Source organism: Canis aureus, chromosome 17 (genome assembly GCF_053574225.1).
Source record: "Canis aureus isolate CA01 chromosome 17, VMU_Caureus_v.1.0, whole genome shotgun sequence".
NCBI lineage: Eukaryota > Metazoa > Chordata > Mammalia > Carnivora > Canidae > Canis > Canis aureus.
Genome location: NC_135627.1, coordinates 757497 through 777212, shown reverse-complemented (window position 1 = coordinate 777212; position 19716 = coordinate 757497). Strand labels below are relative to the sequence as shown.

At 45.5% G+C, this 19716-nt stretch overlaps 1 protein-coding gene and 1 non-coding gene across 2 annotated transcripts in view; both read left to right on the top strand.

The window, feature by feature from the left end:
• The window catches only part of CUL4A (cullin 4A), a 43247-nt gene extending 29425 nt beyond the window's left edge, over positions 1-13822 (top strand). The window contains exons 12-20 of the mRNA XM_077854885.1: positions 350-454; positions 746-856; positions 942-1027; positions 1342-1449; positions 5069-5182; positions 7174-7279; positions 7467-7639; positions 11289-11441; positions 12727-13822. Of these exons, the coding sequence (XP_077711011.1) occupies positions 350-454; positions 746-856; positions 942-1027; positions 1342-1449; positions 5069-5182; positions 7174-7279; positions 7467-7639; positions 11289-11441; positions 12727-12822 (1052 nt within the window). The 3' untranslated portion in view covers positions 12823-13822. The remainder of the gene's footprint in view (positions 1-349; positions 455-745; positions 857-941; positions 1028-1341; positions 1450-5068; positions 5183-7173; positions 7280-7466; positions 7640-11288; positions 11442-12726) is intronic.
• LOC144288200 (U6 spliceosomal RNA) lies at positions 5406-5509 on the top strand. The gene has a single exon (XR_013356172.1). It is a non-coding gene; the product is annotated as a U6 spliceosomal RNA (small nuclear RNA).
• Positions 13823-19716: the final 5894 nt, after the last annotated feature.

Here is a 19716-nt window from a genome sequence, read left to right as displayed (position 1 = left end):
GTTGATCTATGTGGTCTCAGCAGTAAGAACCCCCTGAACATCCCTGTGTTCAGGGGTGCCGCATCTCAGAGAGGGGCGTTCCAATCTCTGGAGCAATGGTGTGTTGTGAAACCCAAGCACGTAATTAAAGTATTCTCAACGTGACTTGAAAATCCTTCACTTAGAAAATCAGATTATCTGCCTTTTATCATATAATAATGTCATTTTGGGAAGGTTCCAGAGTGTTGCTGTCTCTGCTTTTTTGCTTATAAAAATTAAAGATATTCTTTTTTTTTTTTTTTTTTTTTTAGAAAATGTATTATATAACAAATATTTACCCTTCAAATAACTTACACTTTTAATCTCACAGCAAAGCATGTTGATTCAAAATTGAGAGCGGGTAATAAAGAAGCAACAGACGAAGAGCTGGAAAGGATTCTTGACAAGGTCATGATAATATTCAGGTTCATTCACGGTGAGACATGCTCTACGCTATTTCTGTGAACATTGAGCATGGAGAAAAGGTTACCTAGTCCATCTGTACTGGGGCCCTGTCTTTTCTTGAGAAAAATTGAGACATTTCCACTTCCATGTTAACACAGGAAATAGAGGGATGGCCGCCCACCAATTGCAAGTATTATTTTGTGGAAATGTCACTGTCTTCCAAGTTAGATCTGCTTGCAGCAGAATAAACACTTAGCGTTTCCACAGTGAATATTTGCAGATTAACTGATGTCTTCTGTCGTTCTCATTTGGTTATAAATAGGGAAAGATGTCTTTGAAGCATTTTATAAAAAAGATTTGGCAAAAAGACTCCTTGTTGGAAAAAGCGCCTCAGTTGATGCTGAAAAATCTATGTTGTCAAAACTAAAGCATGGTAAGCATGTGGGACCCGGGGTCTGTCCTTCCTCTGTGCTGGGCGTTGTCCCTGGTGGTGCTGATGCTCTCCACTTATGTCCCAGAATGCGGCGCTGCTTTCACCAGCAAGCTGGAAGGCATGTTCAAGGACATGGAACTCTCCAAGGACATAATGGTCCAGTTCAAGCAGGCAAGCTGGGTTTTTTTTTTTCCCCAAAGTAAAACAGCTGTATATAAACTCTCTCCCATTTTAAGTTATGTGAGGTGATAATGTAAATCATGTAAAGCCCTCAGGCTTAAAAATGACACTACTCATGTCTCACATATTTGAATGACTTAAATTCAAAAGGAAAAAGAAAATCCCTGAAATAACATAACAAAATTTGATTTAAGTAAATATAATACTGTGCTGTGTGAAAATTACACCATTTACCTTTCTATGAACTCGCTATTTTTGATGATATTCTACAATAGTTACTTAATCTTGATCTTTTTTGTTTTTAGTATATGCAGAATCAAAGTGACCCAGGCTCTATAGATCTAACAGTGAATATACTTACGATGGGATACTGGCCAACCTACACACCAATGGAAGTGCATTTAACCCCGGAAGTAAGTGTCTCAGAGAACGTTGTCCTTTTTTTTCATATATTGGTGCGGCCAAAGCATTGTAGACTTCTTAAACACACACGTGCACAGACATATTATCTGTCACAAAATATTTAATGAGTTTTTCTTTTCTTTCTTTTTTTAAGATTTCATTTATTTATTCATGAGAGACAGAGAGAGAGAGAGGCAGAGACACAGGCAGAGGGAGAAGCAGGTTCCACACAGGGAGCCCAATGTGGGACTCGATCCCGGGACTCCAGGATCACGCCCTGGGCTGAAGGCAGGTGCTAAACCGCTGAGCCACCCAGGCATCCCATGAGAGGGTTTTTCAAATCACACACAGATCAGTGTCCTTGTGGTCTCTGGAAGGCATTGTTGCTCAGTGAATGTCTGTGTCCCGTCTGGCTCCTTCTCACCCCCCGAGTTCCCTGGCTGACCATCAAGAAGATAAAGGCACTGGTATAGCACTACTTGGCAGTTGTCATTCCGTCCTGGTGTGGGCACTGCGGGTCTCGTGGGCGCCCCTGCTCAGGGCTTTGTAGGTCAGCCACAGCTTTAGGCATGCTGAGGATTTACAGACAGGAGGGAGGATCCTAGGCTTGGGAACTTAAAATCTCTTCACCATTCATTCTAATACTAGGTGACGTGGAAGAGGGCTGCTTCTGGTGTGGGACCGGGAAATAGGAATGCAGGGCTGAGGGTCTCCTGCAAAGGGCCCAGAACAGTGTGGAGTTGCAGGAACTGGGAGCCCGGGTGGGAAACAGCCCTGTTGGGGCTTTTTGTTCCATGTCCAAGACCATGTCTTTCAGGATTTTCTTCTGTTTCTGACCCCACTGATTGCTTTTGTATTCTTTTTGTTTGTTTTTCATTTACTGTTGAAGCACAGTTGACATACTATGTTGCACATCTTCATCTGTTTTTCTTCCGCCTCTCCTCTGGACACTAATGCTCCCAGAGCCCTGGGCCTGAGTGCATGCGGACGTCCCGAGCTCAGCACCCTAGATTGCGCTGGTACCTGAGTCCCCACCCTGTGGGGTATTCGACTGCTGTTTACAGATGCAAAGGCTCTGTACTAAGCTGCCTGCTGGCTCTGTAGCTTCAGAACCTCCATGTGTCACTTCCAAGCGGAGCCTCCACCAGAACACCCGCACTCACCTACCACCTCACAGCGTTCACCAAGCCGGACACATCCACCCTGGCTGTGCCTCTTGTGGCCCTGCCGAGTTTTTTCGCTTCTTTTTTCAAGATAGTTCAGACTACAGGGACTTTGTGAGAATAGTTCAAAGAATCCTCAGAACCTGTTGCCTGTGTTTCCAGCCCTCCTATGGTGCTCATTCTCTTTGCGTGGATGGGTGGAACATTCCTGCCGTTTGGGAAAGGCTATCTCCTACCTCCTATCCCTAAATACTTCTGAGGTACTTACCAGGGCATGTTTTTGAGTCAGACGCTTGATGCTGCTGTAGTAATTTCATCCCACGTGTAGTCCTCCGATTTTGTCCAGATGCAGCCCAGACCCCACACTGCAGTCAGCTGTAACAGCTTCACTGCCCTCTTTCTGTTTCTTAACACTCATGTGTTTCAAAGCCACGTGCAGTTTTCATGAATTCTCTCCATGGGATGTTTGTGATTGAATTCAGGCTGTGCTTGTCCAACCAGAATCCCACATGGATTTGCTCAGCATGCTAATGCTGTCCGTGTGCCCCTGTCAGTGGTGGTGGTGGTGGGTGGTCTATATCATCACTTGGTTAAGGTGTTAGCTGGTTTCTTGAATGTGGTTAGTAGTCTTCCTTTTGTAATTTAGAAGTAATCTTTGGGAAGATATTTCAAGACCACATAAACCTTTTCCCCATCAGACTTTCCTGCTGGGAATTCCTGCCTGAGTCCACTTTCATTGTGATGCCCCGCAGCTTTCTCTGCATTTGTGTGAACTCTCAGACTCTCGCTTACTTGCCACGGTGTTCACACTATCCTACATCCGGGTGCTGGGGCACCTCATAGGCCCTTTGTGGATTTTTACTAACTTTTTGTTTTCTAGCAAAAGATGCGTGAGACCTACCATACTGTGTCTTTTTAAAAATATACCTACAATACACGTATAAATAAATAAATGGTAGGCAGAGTGTACCAACAGTTTACCACTTTGAGCTGTACCTTTGACTGGCTCAGAAGTTTGTCATCATCCAAACAGAACCCTGCACTTATGAGCACTGCCTCCAATTCCAGCCACCCAGACCTGGGCATCCACTAACCTGCTGTCTCTGGATTTGCCTGCTCTGGGTATTAACAGAATTAAAATCACATTTTGTGGCCTTTTGTGTCTCACTACTTCCACTTGGCATCCTGTATTCAAGGCCCATCGATGCTGCAGCCCATGTCGTACTTTCTTCCTTTTTATGGTGAGCGATACTCCAGGGTGTGCTCGGATCATGTTTTTGTCTCTGTCCAGAGGGACCATCCCAAGTTGCTATAAATGCTATCAGAGCAGAGCACTTGGAGAAGACCGTGAGGAAGGAGCTCTTAAAGATAAGTGGGCATGGTTATGGAGGCAGGTTCCCAAGTGGAAGCCCAAGGGAGGACAGTATGGTGCCCTTGGTCAGGCAGAAGAGGCACAGGCCAGGCCAGTGCAGTTAGCGGTTCAGAAGGAAGGGACCTTGGCAAGCCTTTTACTCTTTATTCTAAGAACCTGGAAGTAGCCAAGGACACTGACAAGGGAATGAGCAGAGTGCACAGGGCCGTGAGCTGAGGGTGCCACGGTGTTCAGGGTAGATAGGAGACAAACCGAGGAGGGCTCAGGAGTGGACACGGGGTAGAGACATAGAGGTCTAAGCAATGAGTGTCACAGAGAGCAGGATCATCTCACTAGTTGAAGCTTGAAGCAGCACAGACCATCAGCTGTCCTGGGTGCAGAGTGGTGGGGACATCCAGGGAGCCGAGCAAAGAGTGGAAGATGGGGTGTGCAGCAGGCTTCCAGTGTTTGACAGCACCCGTCCAGTGGCGCAACACCAGTCCTGGCATGAGAGCAGGCAGGGAGCCCGAGACGTGTCAGGCTATGGCTGGGCCTGCAGACGGTGTCTCTACCTAGGGATGGCCTCTGGAATATATATATAACGTTCATTATATATGCCACTGGCCAGGGGAGCCCCAGTGGGAGGTGTGGAGACTGCAGACCACAGCCTGTTGGTACATTAGGTATCACTTCAGGTAGCATCTCATGTGAGAGGAAAACCCTGTTGTGCTAGAGTGGTGCACATCTTCATGGTCATAGAGTAATCTAGAAAGGGGCACCTGTGTGGCTCAGTGGTTGAGCTTCTACCTTTGGCTCAGGGCGTGATTCTGGTCCTAGGATTGAGTCCCACATCGCCACCGCCCACCCCCCACACCCTCACAGGGAACCTGCTTCTCCCTCTATCTGTGTCTTGGCCTCTCTCTATGTCTCTCATGAATAAATAAATAAAAATCTTTAAAAAAAAAAATAATAATCCAGAAAAATAACTGTCAAAATATAGAACTGATCTTTTCATTCAGCTGTGAAAAATTGTTAAATCTTTGTAAATTGAGCAATATGTGGTTCTTTAGATGAACAGTGTTTAGCATAATTATATTTGTTGTTTTCCTTCGGCAGATGATTAAACTTCAGGAAGTATTTAAGACATTTTATCTCGGAAAGCACAGTGGTCGGAAACTTCAATGGCAAACTACATTGGGGCATGCTGTTTTAAAAGCAGAGTTTAAGGAAGTAAGTTTGTTTCATTTACTTTTTATAAATATGTTACTAGAATCTTTTACATTGTGGTTGAACTTTGGTAGCAAACAAAGGAAGAGGTTATTCAGTAAAACTCAGCACTGGCTTTTCTGGGTCAATAAAATTAAATAGTTGAAGGATTAATATTCCAATCAATAAAAGTCCATAAGAAATCAATGGAAGTAGAAAAGCATTTACCTGAGAAAAGAGCAAAGGTATGCTGGTTTCAGCAGCACATAGACTAGAATTGAAACGGTACAGAGATTAGCATGGTCTCTGCACAAGGATGACCCACAAATTGGTGAAGCATTCTGTATTTTGAAAAGAAAAGAAAAAAGATCAAAGGATGTGTAGAGGCAACTCATAGAAGCAAGACTAAGAAACCAAATTCTTTTTTTTTAATAAAATAATTTTTTATTGGTGTTCAATTTACCAACATACAGAATAACACCCAGTGCTCATCCCGTCAAGCGCCCCCCTCAGTGCCCGTCACCCATTCACCCCCACCCCCCGCCCTCCTCCCCTTCCACCACCCCTAGTTCGTGTCCCAGAGTTAGGAGTCTTCATGTTCTGTCTCCCTTTCTGATATTTCCCACACATTTCTTCTCCCTTCCCTTCTATTCCCTTTCACTATTATTTATATTCTCCAAATGAATGAGGACATAAACTGTCCTTCTCCGATTGACTTACTTCACTCAGCATAATACCCCCCAGTTCCATCCACGTTGAAGCAAATGGTGGGTATTTGTCGGAAGAAACCAAATTCAGTGACATATGTTCCACTTCTCTGCCGGTCCACGGAGTACAGATTAAACTGTAGCAGACACTACACTGTCTGTGATGACAGTTCAACCAAGGCTGAGAGTTTAAGGACCAGCGCCTCCTGCTAGCACAAGACAGAGCATGTGAGCTTTAGGGTAACTGCTTTCGCCGCACACCTGCAGCCTCTCATCACTGTAGTGTCAGTTCTGGGAATTCCTCTTAAGGAGACGTTTTTCACAGATTAACGAACAAGCCTATTTGTTGCAGCGCTGTTATTAAAAGGGATGTTATAGGAGAGGGAAGTATATACAGTGTACTGACGGCAGGAAGAAGCAGGTCACCAAACAATGCCTTCATATTCTGGTTTTAACTTCAGTTTTGTAAATTAAATTCAGTTGTATACACTAATTTAAAAATTTACAAGATTTCTGTTTTGCTAGCTGTTACAATGCACTAATGCAGGGTATCCTGTAGATCATACAAGCACATACACAATGTATATAAACTACACGTGCCCTCACCCGCCTCTGCACAACTGACCTTCTGCAGGAAGATGGCGTGGCTGCACTTCTTTCCCTGAGGCTGGTCCTGGGGGTGGGGTGAAAACCTCACCCAGTCCCTGCAGCTGTCCTCCACATGGAGCCCACTGCGTGCGTGTTGGGTCTCTGCCATGGGGACTTTGTGACTAGGAGTGGGAGATGGCGTGAAGCCCAAGGTCCCATTCGCATGTATTGTGTAAATCACAGGCACATACAGAAGGAGGCTAGGCCAAGTTCATGATGATGACCTGAGTGCTTACACATTCACTCAAATCTTTTCACAAAGGCATCTGCTAGATCTTCTGCCTGCTTCTTCCAAACATATTCAGTCACCGCATCTCATGCTGTGTCTGCCTCCTCCAGCGGCATTCCCACCACCATTAGAAGGACTTTGACGAGCTAAGAATGGGACATGAGGGTGCTGCTGGACAGGTATCAGCAATGGGTAGTTCAAGTAATGGTAATACTCCTTTACTACTTTAAAAAATCCTTCAAGAGAGGAATTTTCAAGTGCAGTATTGAGTCATTTTATTCTTGTATAATCAATTACTTCATTTCTTCTTGTTTGGTGGCTGATTAATTTCCTAGTCCCACACCCCACAAAGTTTGAGAGCAAAAAGAAACCTAAAATTTTCCAGAGATTGTGCAGACAGCTTCATATATGATACATCTGTTTTCTTTAAGGGAAAGAAGGAGTTCCAGGTGTCCCTTTTCCAGACACTGGTGCTTCTCATGTTCAATGAAGGGGATGGCTTCAGCTTTGAAGAAATAAAAATGGCCACGGGGATAGGTAAGCATCCTCTGCTCTGGGTGGATGTGTGGTGTCTGCGTGTCTTTGTTCCTAAAACACCTATTTGTTCAAGAGCAGATGCAGACTCAGTCTCTGCTGGTCACACCTGAGAGCGTGGCTTCTTTTGCCCTGTGGAGTGTCTGATTCACTCTGACGGTGGCTGGGGCCTGGTTTTCTCCCCATTCAGAGGACAGTGAGCTGCGAAGGACATTACAATCCCTGGCCTGTGGCAAAGCACGAGTTCTGGTTAAAAGTCCCAAAGGGAAGGAGGTGGAAGATGGAGACACGTTCATGTTCAACGGAGAGTTCAAGCACAAGTTGTTTCGGATAAAGATCAACCAGATCCAGATGAAGGAAACTGTACGTACAGGTTTCCTTTTTCTACCTGCGGGGTGCTCGCCAAGGGGCCTGTAGTATCTACGGTCCTTTCAGGGTGCTCCTGAAAGCGTTTAAAGTAACATTAATTAATTTGTTATTCGCGGTAGGAACAAACATGAGAAACAAATGTGTGTACATCAGCACCCCTCTTCACAAAAGTGGAGTGGTAGACCTTCCTATGCTGGATTCTGTTAGTGTGGAGAGCTTGGTATCCAGAACCTAGTCACTTGCCTTATTTTTGCACAGCACATTTCATCCTTGGTCTCAGCCAGGGTCTGGGGCGGAACTGGTGAGGGTTGTGGGTGTCACAGACCCACTGAAATCATAGCTGTGGTCTGTGTAGATGGAGTGTATCTGTAGCTTTCATGGGATTCTCAGGTGTCTTGTATCAGGAGCAGATTCTGGACCACTGCCCTCGGGCCCTTCCTATAGGAAGCGGAAGCCCTTGTACCCCAGAAGGGTTGTCATGCCTGCAGGCCAGAAGGACAGTGGCTCCCCTGGCCCCCACTTCCATAACAGGGTGTCCAGCTGGCCCCTGGCCTTTTGAAGGCATGAAGTTACTTCACACAATACAAGGACAGCTTTAATTGATTGGAGGTGGTAGATCACAGTTTCCTCCACTCCCAGCAATAGAAACTGGTGGCTTCACTTACCTAGAGGTGTTCAGGTGTAGCCCAGTTGGAAAATAAGTTTAGATGACACAAAAAGAAATGTAAAAGACCAGTAAACTATATAAAAGATGTTAATTCCCATCAGTAATTTTTTTAACTCAAATTAATATTCCACTTTTCATCAATTTGGGTAATGTTTAAAAGTTTGATAATATCCAGAGTTGGCAAGTATGTGACAAAACAGGCATTCTTTTTATGTTTCCATTTTTTAGAAGGTGCTTTTTAGTGGGCAATTTGACATACTTGTTAAAGATTTAAGTGCATAAATGCTTTGATGCATCCTTTTTAATATTAGGAATTTCTGATAGAGTGACTAAAAGATGTACAGTTTTGGAGTTATAATTTCAAAGTGGGACTGTCCTCGCTCTCTCCCAGAGATAATCCCTACTGCCGCTTTATTTGCACTCAAACAGCTTTTTCCTATGATGTAAATATGTCTTTTTTTTTCTTTAACACAATTATTCCGTGTATGCCATTTGTTTATACCATTTTGTAACCTGTTCTTATTCTTTATGATGGGATTCTTTCCATGTCAGGACTTGGTTTTAATGGGTGCAGAGTAGTTGGTCATGTGAATCTGCAGGAGGTTGGCGGTGCCCTTGTGGAAAGGCATTTAAGTTGCTTCCCTCTCTACTGGAAATAAGGTTACATTGAACATCCTGGTACCAAGATTCCCATGTGCCTGTTAGATTGTTTCTTTAGTATAAAATCTTTGCCCTGGAGTTACAGGGTCAAAGAACGTGTACTTTTGTTAGTTTGACAGCCCTTTGCCAAAGGGACAGGTCTTCACCAGGTTTCAGTGTCAGTTTCACAAAAGGACCAGCCCTCCCTCCTCCACCTGCCCTTTGCCCAGCCTATTGTTACAGGCAAAAACTGTTCACTGCCATTTTAGCTTGAATTTCTTTGAGCATCTTTATGCCATTTTGTAGTGTATCCAAAGTATGTAGTCTTTGATTCTCAATTTTTTGTTTTTTAAAATAGACCTAATACCACCTCAGCTTGTGTGAATTAAATGAACAGTGTGTGTGTGAAACCTCTTGGCCAAACACTTATAAGCACTTTAGAAATGTTGGTGTGGCTCTTTTATGGTGAGCCATTTGTATTTTGTCTGATTGTTTGTTCAAGTCACTGGCACATTTATTGGCATGTTCTTTCTCACGTTAGTAAATGTTCTTTTTATGTTAAAGAGATTGACCATAATTTGTGACAGATAATTTTGTGTTTTCAGATTTTTCTACATGTGGAAGTTTTTTAAAGTTCTTAAATATATCCTTTTCCTTTATGGTTTCTGACTTGGGTGTCATGCCTAGGAAAAACCTTCCTTTGCCCCAACATTTAAAAATAATTACTTGTATCTTTACAGTAGTTTTTACATTTAAGGCTTTCTTTGAGCAGTGTAATTTATAAATTATTTTAATATCAAAAAGCAATCTTAACTATACTTCCTCTTCTAAAACTGAATTGAAAATACCATCCTCTGACAACTTGCTTGAATTATCACCTTTGTTATATATTAAATTCACATATTATGGGACAGTTTCTTAATTTTATTGATCTGTTTCATAGCCAACACCCAGATTCTTTTAATTAATTTACACGAATTCTCAGTTTTCTATTTTTTAATTAATGAGAGAGACAGGCAGAGGGAGAAGCAGGCTCTCCGCAAGGAGCCTGATGTGGGACTCAGTCCCAGATCCCGGGATCACGCCCTGGGCCAAAGGCAGACACTCATCCGCTAAACCACCCACCCAGGTGTCCCTTCTCAGTTTTCATTTTTACCATACTAAATCTGATTCATATCCATGTTTCTGTCGATATGAATATAACTCTTTTCATAAGAGGTTTCTATGGGAAGTCTTGTATATTTGTTTATCAGATAGTTAGCAAATACCCGTTAAGCACCCTCTCTGGGCCAGGTCCTCTGTGAAGCGCTGAGAATTCATCCATTAACAATAACATATTCTTACAAGTCTCTGTTTCAAGCAACTTTCAGCAGACAAGTACTAAATGATTACACACTGATGAACTGGTTACACTTGAGGTAAAGTACAGGAGAGCCCCGTCTGATAACCACGGGTCAGGGATGGCTTCCCAGCAAAGACAAAGCTGAGCCAGGTGAGGTCTGAGGAGGCAGGTATATAGACATTGGTCCGGCCTATGAAGGATTTGGGGAAGGCACAAAGGGTCAAGAAATGCTGGCACCCTGTAAAGGGGACCTTTCCCATTGAACATGTATAACTGGTCATTGCCAGTAAATATTAACACCATTTATCTTTGTGTATTTGTCTTAAGTACAGGGAACACTAACCTTTTTGGGGTCGTGGATCCCTTTGGAAAGCTTGGCTTCTGTCTTTCTGAAACATGCTTACCTCATATGCGTTCACCTCCTCTGAGCTGTGGACCTCCACTAGGTTGCTCTGTAACTAACATGAAGTTGTTGCCAGTATTTGCTGTTTGCTTCTGATAACTAACTGCTTTTTATCCTGTTCAGTTTTTTTTTTTTTTAATTGCTCCTTATATGTTAAAGGTTGTTTTAGATCAAGAATAGGTTTTCAGTTTTACTGTGCCCTTGTGGCATCTGTCAGGATGATCATATCATCTCACCTTGATAGTCCTGTGATACTAGTTACATTAGTAGGTTTCCTGATGTGGAGCAGAGCTCACATTTTTGGAATCAACTCTGATAGCCCTGTGTTTTGTTTTTGCAGAGCTGCTGGATATAATTCAGGATTATACAGAGTTGATAGTGTTTTGTAGCTTTTTTATAAGGGAAACATAACATTACATTATTTTTCAAGTTTCGATACTGAAGTTGTGCTGTCCTTGGGAAGCACGGATAAAAATGCATAACAGAACGGGATTTACCCAAAGTTTACATCAGAAGTTTCTCATCAAACTCAACAATATCAGGTATCTCCGAAATATATCTTTAAACTTCACTGTTTTGTGTGCCTATACAGGTTGAGGAACAAGTCAGCACCACGGAACGAGTGTTTCAGGACAGACAGTATCAGATTGACGCTGCTATTGTCAGGATAATGAAGATGAGAAAGACTCTTGGTCATAATCTTCTAGTTTCTGAATTGTATAATCAGCTGAAATTTCCAGTCAAGGTAAATGTACATTAACTTAACTGGGAGTATCACTCTGAACCTTGAAAGAGCATGATCATTTTTTAACACTTTGGAATCATTTGTCCTGCATCACAAGTAATCATTTACTGCACAAATGTACCTTTGTGTGTACACCAAGTGTCAGAAACTGGCAGGTGATGGTGATAGCAGGGTCTTTATCCCACATGCTCTTTGTCCCCATTGTAGGAATGAGAGAGTTCCCGAAGACTCCCAGCTGCAGGGGATGTTGTATTTGTTGCCTTTTTAGCAGGGGTAGGGGAGGCATGTGGTGGAACTCCAGACGGTGTTTCTCAGTAGTGTAGCTCTTCAGATTATGTTGTGGGATTCTGAGGAAATCCTGCTAACAGCTGTTTGTTCAGCAGCAGCAAGCCCCAGAGCATTTTGTGTTTTGATAATTTCTCCCTGTTTCTGTCCACGAGAAAGTCGACCCTGAAACTATGACTCCGTGCATGTTTCTAGGACTGGGAGCTACTGCCCTGGACTGACCAGTTAGGGAAGCATTAGGAAAAGCTCTTTAAAACATGTGCATTCCCCCCTGGAAAGTCTGGGACTCTCGTGAGACCTGGTTTTTTAGTGCCTGAGCCTGCCCATGTTCCTCTGGTGTGGAAGTTCTCTGATTCTGTGTTGTCTGATTTGGTAGAGGACCAGCTGCCCTTCCACCCTCACTGAGGAAGTCAGGTTGAGGTAGATCAGTGAGCAGACACTGATAAGGCCAGAGCTCTCTTACCTGAGCAAGCCAGGGCTGCTGTGTTCTCTGTAGTGCCTGCGCGGTCCTGAAACCCTACCTCTAGCCAGAGCGAGTGTTCATTTTCCCTGTGCAGATGAGAGACCCAGTAGTTAAAGGACTTGGTGGATGAGGTGTACAGTGGCCGTAGCAGCGATTCTGCCTTGGTCTATTTTGTGAATGTATGATCTATTAATGAATAGAAGGTTAGGCCTTTTGATAGAAAGGCGCTTCCTACCTCAGCAGAGCCAGAGCCACCCTTCGTGCACAGCCTATCACCATGTTGTCCATTCAGCACTGGAGCCCTCGGGATCTGGGGTCACCTACTTCCATAGAGCAGAAATAGTAAATATATAATAACACAATAATAGTACTTTGGGAGAAATGTCCTTACTAAGGATGAAGATGCCCTGAGACATAATTAAATTGTGTATGATGTATGTCCATAATTATAACCACACACTTAGTGCATCTATTATGTCCTCCTGTGTTTGTAAACCAAATGCCACTATAATGGAGGGTTTTATTTTTCTTTTTTAGCCTGGAGATTTGAAAAAGAGAATTGAATCCCTCATAGACAGAGACTATATGGAGAGAGACAAGGACAATCCAAATCAGTACCACTACGTGGCCTGACGTGTCGGCCAGCTGTTTTCTCTCAGCGAGACACTAGAATGTATCTTCAGAGCAGTGAAGCACTTCTGTGCTGTTTCCAGGACTTCTGACATTGAGCCAGCATGGAGGCTTTGGGATTAGAAGAAGAGCTGATTCTCGGATCGCCCTTTCACAAAGTCTGAGGGTTTGCAAACAGCATACGCATCTTTCCCACCAGCCCTTCCTCTTACTCTTTTTGGTGTTTCAATCGTTTCTGTTGCCCCATTGCAGAATGACTGAGATTGGACAAGAAGACATTGTATAAAGGGGTTTTTCCTTTGTGAGGTGTTGCTCTTGTGGCAGAAAGCTGAAGGTTTGGTTTGGGGGGTGTGTGTGTGTGATCATGAACACATGGCTAGAAAGATCCTCCCTGCTGTGTTCTTGGGCTGCAGGGATGACCAGTAGACTCCTGAAGGCAGGCTCTCTCAGCTGATGGAGGCATAGGCTAGAAACAAGAGCCCGTGGCGGGCAAGCATTAGGAAGAAACCGTTGGTGTCAAACACTGGCTAATCGATGATGCAACCTAATCCTGGTATCTGTTTCCTTTATTTTCCATACATTCTAAGCTCTGATGACTGACTTTTTAGAGCGAGGTTTCTTGGTGAGACCTCTCCTGTGTGCCGAGACAACATGGGGTCAGGTGTGCTTGCTGCGGTGAACCCACACACGTCTTTGTTCTATTTCCACTGAGTTATTTGTGAATTTTCTGTTTAGGGGTTTGGGGGACAGTGTGTTTGCGTTTACTCTTCTAAGATTGCGTCTAGCAGCCCCTGTTTTTGCATTGGGGTAACTGCTGTTTGATTTAATTGCAGTATTTGTACGATTGCTCTAATAAAGTTTGGTTTGTTTTTACAGTCATGCGCAGGGACAGCCGTTGCTATCTGTGCTGTGACCACTGTAAAAAGTTTTATAGGAGACTGAAAGTCTTGATATTGTGAAGCAGAGGTTATTTTGTCAAAAGATTAAAAGGATTTTGGTGGCACCTGGTTTCATGTTGTGTGTGTATAGGTGAGGTTGAGCAGGGGGACGATGATGTTAGTATGGTAACTGTAACAAAGATACTTTTCTGGTAACATTTAAAGTACTTTATATTTTACATGATAGCATGTTTCATTTTTATTAAAAGCTACCAAAGGAATTTTGATCATGGTATAAGTGTTTAAAGCAATATTTTCTGGGATATACCAAGTTTATATAATTTAATTTTGTGCTAAATTATTAAAAACTTCTCCCTTTTTGAAACATGCGTGTTTAAAATAGGACATCTTTGGGGTTTCCATGTGAAAATCCTCACCCTTGAAGTATCACTATTTCTATATTTGTAAATTTTCATTTGTCAATTCTATAATATGTGGTCTATAAAAGACCAAATAGATTTCTACTTCTTAAATTTTACATTCATTATTTCTAGAGATTGTTAATCTTGTAATTTAATGTAGACTTACTCTGAATAAAATTAGTTTAATTGGCCTTAAAATTACATTAATAAAACTTGTGGTATACAAACGACACATTCCTCATAACTCTTTAGCAACTTATAGGCCATGACCAGGACAACGGACAGAGAAATGCAGATGCAGGGCAGACGGGAGTGAAGCTCTCCTGTCCTCCTGCATCACAGTCGCCCGCTGGGCTGAGCCAGCAGGCTGATGTCTGCCTTTGTGTCCATCAGGTATTGTTACAGAGAAAGGCCTATGTGGCCGAACAAATGGTGTAGGGGAGTGGGGGGCGGGGGGAGAAGCCACGAAGTCGTAGAGGAGTTGAGATTGCTTGTGGTAAGTGATCATGAGCCCAGAAAATCTAAGAGAAGCTGATAAAAAGCTGTGACCAAAAAAAGAAGTTTTTAACAACACAAAATTAGCAGAAAAGTCAAAATATAATGGAAGGTCATGTTTTGTTTTTTTTTTTTTTTTAATTTTATTTATTCATGAGAGACACAGGCAGAGGGAGAAGCAGGCTCCCTGCAGGGATCCCAATGCAGGACTCAATTCCAGGACCCTGGGATCACAACCTGAGCCAAAGGCAGACGCTCAACCACTGAGCCAGTCATGTTTTCAATAGCTACAAAACAATGACAAAATTTCTAGTAGCAAACAGGGAAGGTTCCACATGAAAATTGTGCTTAAATGACACAGGAGCACAGACAAAGCCTCTTGAGGCAGGGAGCAGATGCCCACATGTGCCTTACCTGAGAACACAGACAAGGTGATTTTAAAGTCACAGGAGAAAAGCAGGTAGGCAGAAATAGCCACCATTTGTTTTAACACCTGTCCTGGTGTGCTGTCAATGAAATGACACGCTCCTGACAGAGGGCAGCCCTCAGGAACCAGATGGTCTATAAGATGACCCGGCGTGAGCACCATGTTGCCAGGGAAGACCTGAATTACCACCTCAAAGAGAAGCAAAGTTGGATGACTCTTGGCACCAAGATGAGTTCCAGTGATTTAAAAAAAAAAAAAAAAACCGCCATAAATGGAAGAAGAAAACCTGAGATACGATTATTTTTATTCTCATTGGAAAAAAATCTAACCATGAGTTGAGATACATTCCTTTCTTAAGTGACAAGTGGCATTCTGAAAGTTGGCACAGCACGCTGCAAAGCTCTGGAGAAGACCAGGACAACTGAGTGCATGGAGCTGCCAGTGGGCAAGGGTGGGCCCGCAGCCCGTGGTGTGGGGAGGGTGGGCATGCTCTGGGTGGGCCTTAGAATGAGCCGGGCCAAAGATGAGGGTACGGGGAACGCCCACCCACTGTGATTTCCAGGAAGGAGAAAAGCCACTCTGGAAGCGGGCTGCACTCCAGGGGTCATCCTGAGACCCGTCCGTTTAGCCGCTTGTAGGTGTCTGGACGTCATCCTGTGGAGAGGCCGCCCGGCTGGGCAGGAGTGGGGATTGGGGGCTGGGGGCCTAAACAAGCCACTGGGAAGCACTGGGAAGCTCAGGCTCCCAGCAGTGGGGAGACTGGCCTGCAGGTGGCTGTGGGTGGATGAGAGCCCCCTCCCCCATCTCAGGCCCTGGGTGAGGGGCCCCGGGTGATGAACTGGCCTGTTGTGCTGGGCTGCAGGAGGGCAGGGCCTGGGGGCAGTCGGGGGGCAATGGAGGCTGCAGTATGGATGTAGCCATGGGCAGGGACGACCTGGTGGGCCCAGAGTCACCACGTGGGGTGACGGGTTCTCAGCAACCTCACAAGCCTGGATCAACTTCGGTGATGCTCGTGTGTGCATGTGCACCTCTGACCCAGAGTCCATTGCCGCCCACTTATGTGGAAATACCTCTGCTGCCCTAACGTGACGGAAGGGTTCCTGCCATCCTCCGGCCCGTGGCAGAGTGTGTGTGTGTGTGTGTGTGTGTGTGTGTGTGCACGCCCGTGTGTGTCAAGTGAGGGATGAGTTTGAGCGAACGTGTGAGATGGCAGGAAGGAAGGGCGTCCTGGAGGGCCAGGAACAGGGCACAGGGCCGCATGCCCACCGTGCTGATTTCTGTCAAAACAAATTAATGACAGATGAGGAAGACCGGAAGGGTGCCCGTGCCCCTGCGCCCGCCGTCCTCAACTTCCTGTACACGGAGCAGTGCTGTAATGGTGCAAACCTCCCTTTCCTTGACCCCTGTACGTGCAGTTTCTCAAGTCTGTACTGCACACAGGACATGAGGCCCGGGCTCCCCCCACTCCCCCGAGCTGCTCCCCTGCTGCTTTCTCCAATGTCTGACCACTCTCAGCAAATCACCTCTGTGTTTCTGCATTTGGATTCTTAATCAAACCTGGCACGCGGTGTCTACAAGCCAAATGTCCGTCACTGGCAGGGGCAGCCTCGCCGTCCTCCCCAGAGCCCAGGAGTGGGCTGGCCCGCACCCGCCCCACGTGGCCCCACAGCCCAGACTCGGCTCCTGCCCGGGGCCCGCTCGCACTGCTGACGGGACACGCCCTGGCCGTTTGCCTGAATCCTTATTCTGCACAGCTGCTGCTCCTGACTGCGCAGGGAACTCCAGGTTCAAAGTCATTTCCTCAGGGTACCTGGGTGGCTCAGCGGTTGATCGATCCTCTGCCTTCGGCTCAGGGCATGACCCCGGGTCCCGGAATCGAGTTCCGCATCATGCTCCCTGCAGGGAGCCTGCTTCTCTCTCTGCCTGTGTCTCTGCCTCTCTCTCTGTGTGTCTCTCATGAATAAAGTTAAAAAAAAAAAAAAGACAGCAAAGTAGTTTCCTCAGAACTCTGAAGATGCTGTAAGCTTCCACTGCCATTCTGTAACCTGTCTTTTGGAGTGTTTTCCACAAAATGTTGAGGTCTTGTGTTCCTGACTTTTCCCGTCTAGTGGAGCCCTCTAGTGCTGCCTGACCACCAGGACACGGCTCCATTGGAGAGGGGCCCCCCACCACACCCTTCCCATTGCAACTTCCCTGGGAGAAAGTCTAGCAAATGCCTGCCACATGCTAGTGGCAGCGACGGCCTCTGCAGCACTCTCCCCGCTGGTTTTCTGAGCACTCGGCCCCACAGCACACCCGCTTCTCTGGCCGCGGGGTCTTCTCTGCCCTCAGAGGTCCGGCCACAGAGCGGTCAGGTTCTCAGGTTGGCACAGAGCCAGCGGCCCAGAGCTCGGGCTTTGTGGGCCTCATGCGGTCACTGTGCCAAGGCCTCCTTTACCCCAACTTTGAGATGTCACTTGCAGCAAATGGCTCATTACCAGGCCACATACACAGACGCAGAGTCAGGGTCTCTTGGCTGGCTCTGGCCTAAGTCATGGGCCTTAGAATGAGCTGGGCCAAAGATGAGGGTACGGGGAACACCACTGCGATTTCCAGGAAGGAGAAAAGCCACTCTGGAAGCAGGCTGCACTCCTGCATGATGCACTTTCTGCATCACCGTGCACCCTCCTCCCTGGTGCACCCCTGAAACCGAATAGTGGCTGCCACCTGCTCCAGTGGTCCTATCACTGGGCTCCACTCGCCCATCTCCTCCAGTGCTTTGTAGGGTGCATCTTGCCCAGCAGGGGCAGCGTCAGGTGCAGGACACATTCCCTGAACATAGGACTGGCGAGGTGCCAGGATGAGACATGAGGAAGGATTTGAGGTGGAGAAGAAACACAAGTGTGGGTGTGATGAACCAAGGAAGGAATCAGAGGAAATGGTCTTTGGCCTGGGAGCTGTCAGTCAGGGGCTGCTAGAGGCAGGCAGAGGCAGGGCTCTGGATGAGGACACGATGAGGTGTACAGACTGGGAGGAAAGGGCTCAGTAGAGAGATCATGCCCAAGGGTGTGTGCGTGTGTGCATTGGTGCATGTGTGAGCGTGTTTGCCTATGTGTACTTGTGCATGTGTGTACATACGTACATGTCATGAGTTCTGTGTACGTTTGTGTATGCATGTTTTGTGTGCATACATGTGTGTATATAAATCTATTTGTGCATAAATGTGTTTGCGTGTTCATTTGTGTTTATGTATTTGTGCACATCTGTGTGTGTATACACGTGTGTATGTTTATGCATATTTGTGTATGGATATATTCTTGTGAAAACAAGTTATTATGTAAAAGTAGGTACAGATGTGGATAAATGCAAAGCAACAGACTGTAAACCTGGGGAGATTTTGTTTTTTGTTTTTTTTTTTTTTTAATTTTTATTTTATTTATGATAGTCGCACAGAGAGAGAGAGAAGCAGAGACATAGGCAGAGGGAGAAGCAGGCTCCATGCACCGGGAGCCTGACGTGGGATTCGATCCCGGGTCTCCAGGATCGCGCCCTGGGCCAAAGGCAGGCGCCAAACCGCTGCGCCACCCAGGGATCCCCCTGGGGAGATTTTGAAGGGTTATCAGTGACGAAGGAATTGAGATCAACTGCTTAGTAAGCCAAGACATTGCATTTGACAGTGGACACTGTGTTCTGGGTCTCTTCCCAGTGATGGAACATTCTCTAGGCGTGGGAGTCAGTGCCAAGAGATAGTTTCAGGCTGCAGCTCTGAAGTCAGATGGCACAGGGGTCAGAGCCTGGCTCTGACACGGTCCGGGTGCCCCTACAAAAATTACTTGAATTTTCTAAACCTGGTTTTCTTGTCTTCTTGAAGAGGATAATGCTAGCTAGCTCGTGGAGTTCTGAGTTAATGCGTGCAGGGGTCCTCATACCACATTCTGCCCACCACAAAAGAGTGAGTGGCGTCTGTGCCCATCACAGACAAAATCTGCTCACAGGAGAGCAGGGAAGTATGGGAAGGGAATAAACTGGCCAAATGCCCTACGAAGCAGAGAACTAAGACCAACATCTCCATCACCCACCAGACAGGCATGTTAAATACAAAAACACACGGGGTAAGATAATGAAAAACGATCTACCAGGAAAACTAGTCAAGAAATCAATAGTGGCCTCATTCATACCAAGCAGCACCCAAGACAAGATGTACTTCCAGAGACGAAGAGCTCACTTCAGAAGAAGAATGGGTGCATCTGCCAGACTTAACTGTGAATGTGCAGGCATCTAAGTAACAGTCTCAGGAGGCTCGGAGCAAAATCTGGCGGAACTGAGAAGAGCAGCGGCAGACAGATCCGTGTTTGTAGTCGGAAGCTTCAATGCTTTGTTCAGTACTTGATAAACAGAAAACCAGGAAAAATATGAGCTATGATCCACCAACCTGACTTTAAAAAAAAAAAAGATTTTATTTATTTATGAGAGAGAGAGAGAGAGGCGCAGAGACACAGGCAGAGGGAGAAGCAGGCTCCATGCCGGGAGCCTGACACGGGACTCGATCCCGGGTCTCCAGGATCACGCCCTGGGCTGAAGGCGGCGCTAAACCGCTGAGCCACTCAGGCTGCCCCTGACCTTGTTAATTACGGAATACTGCGCAATAGAACGCTCCCTCGCAGTGTGTGGGGATGTGTGTAGCATGGGACAAATG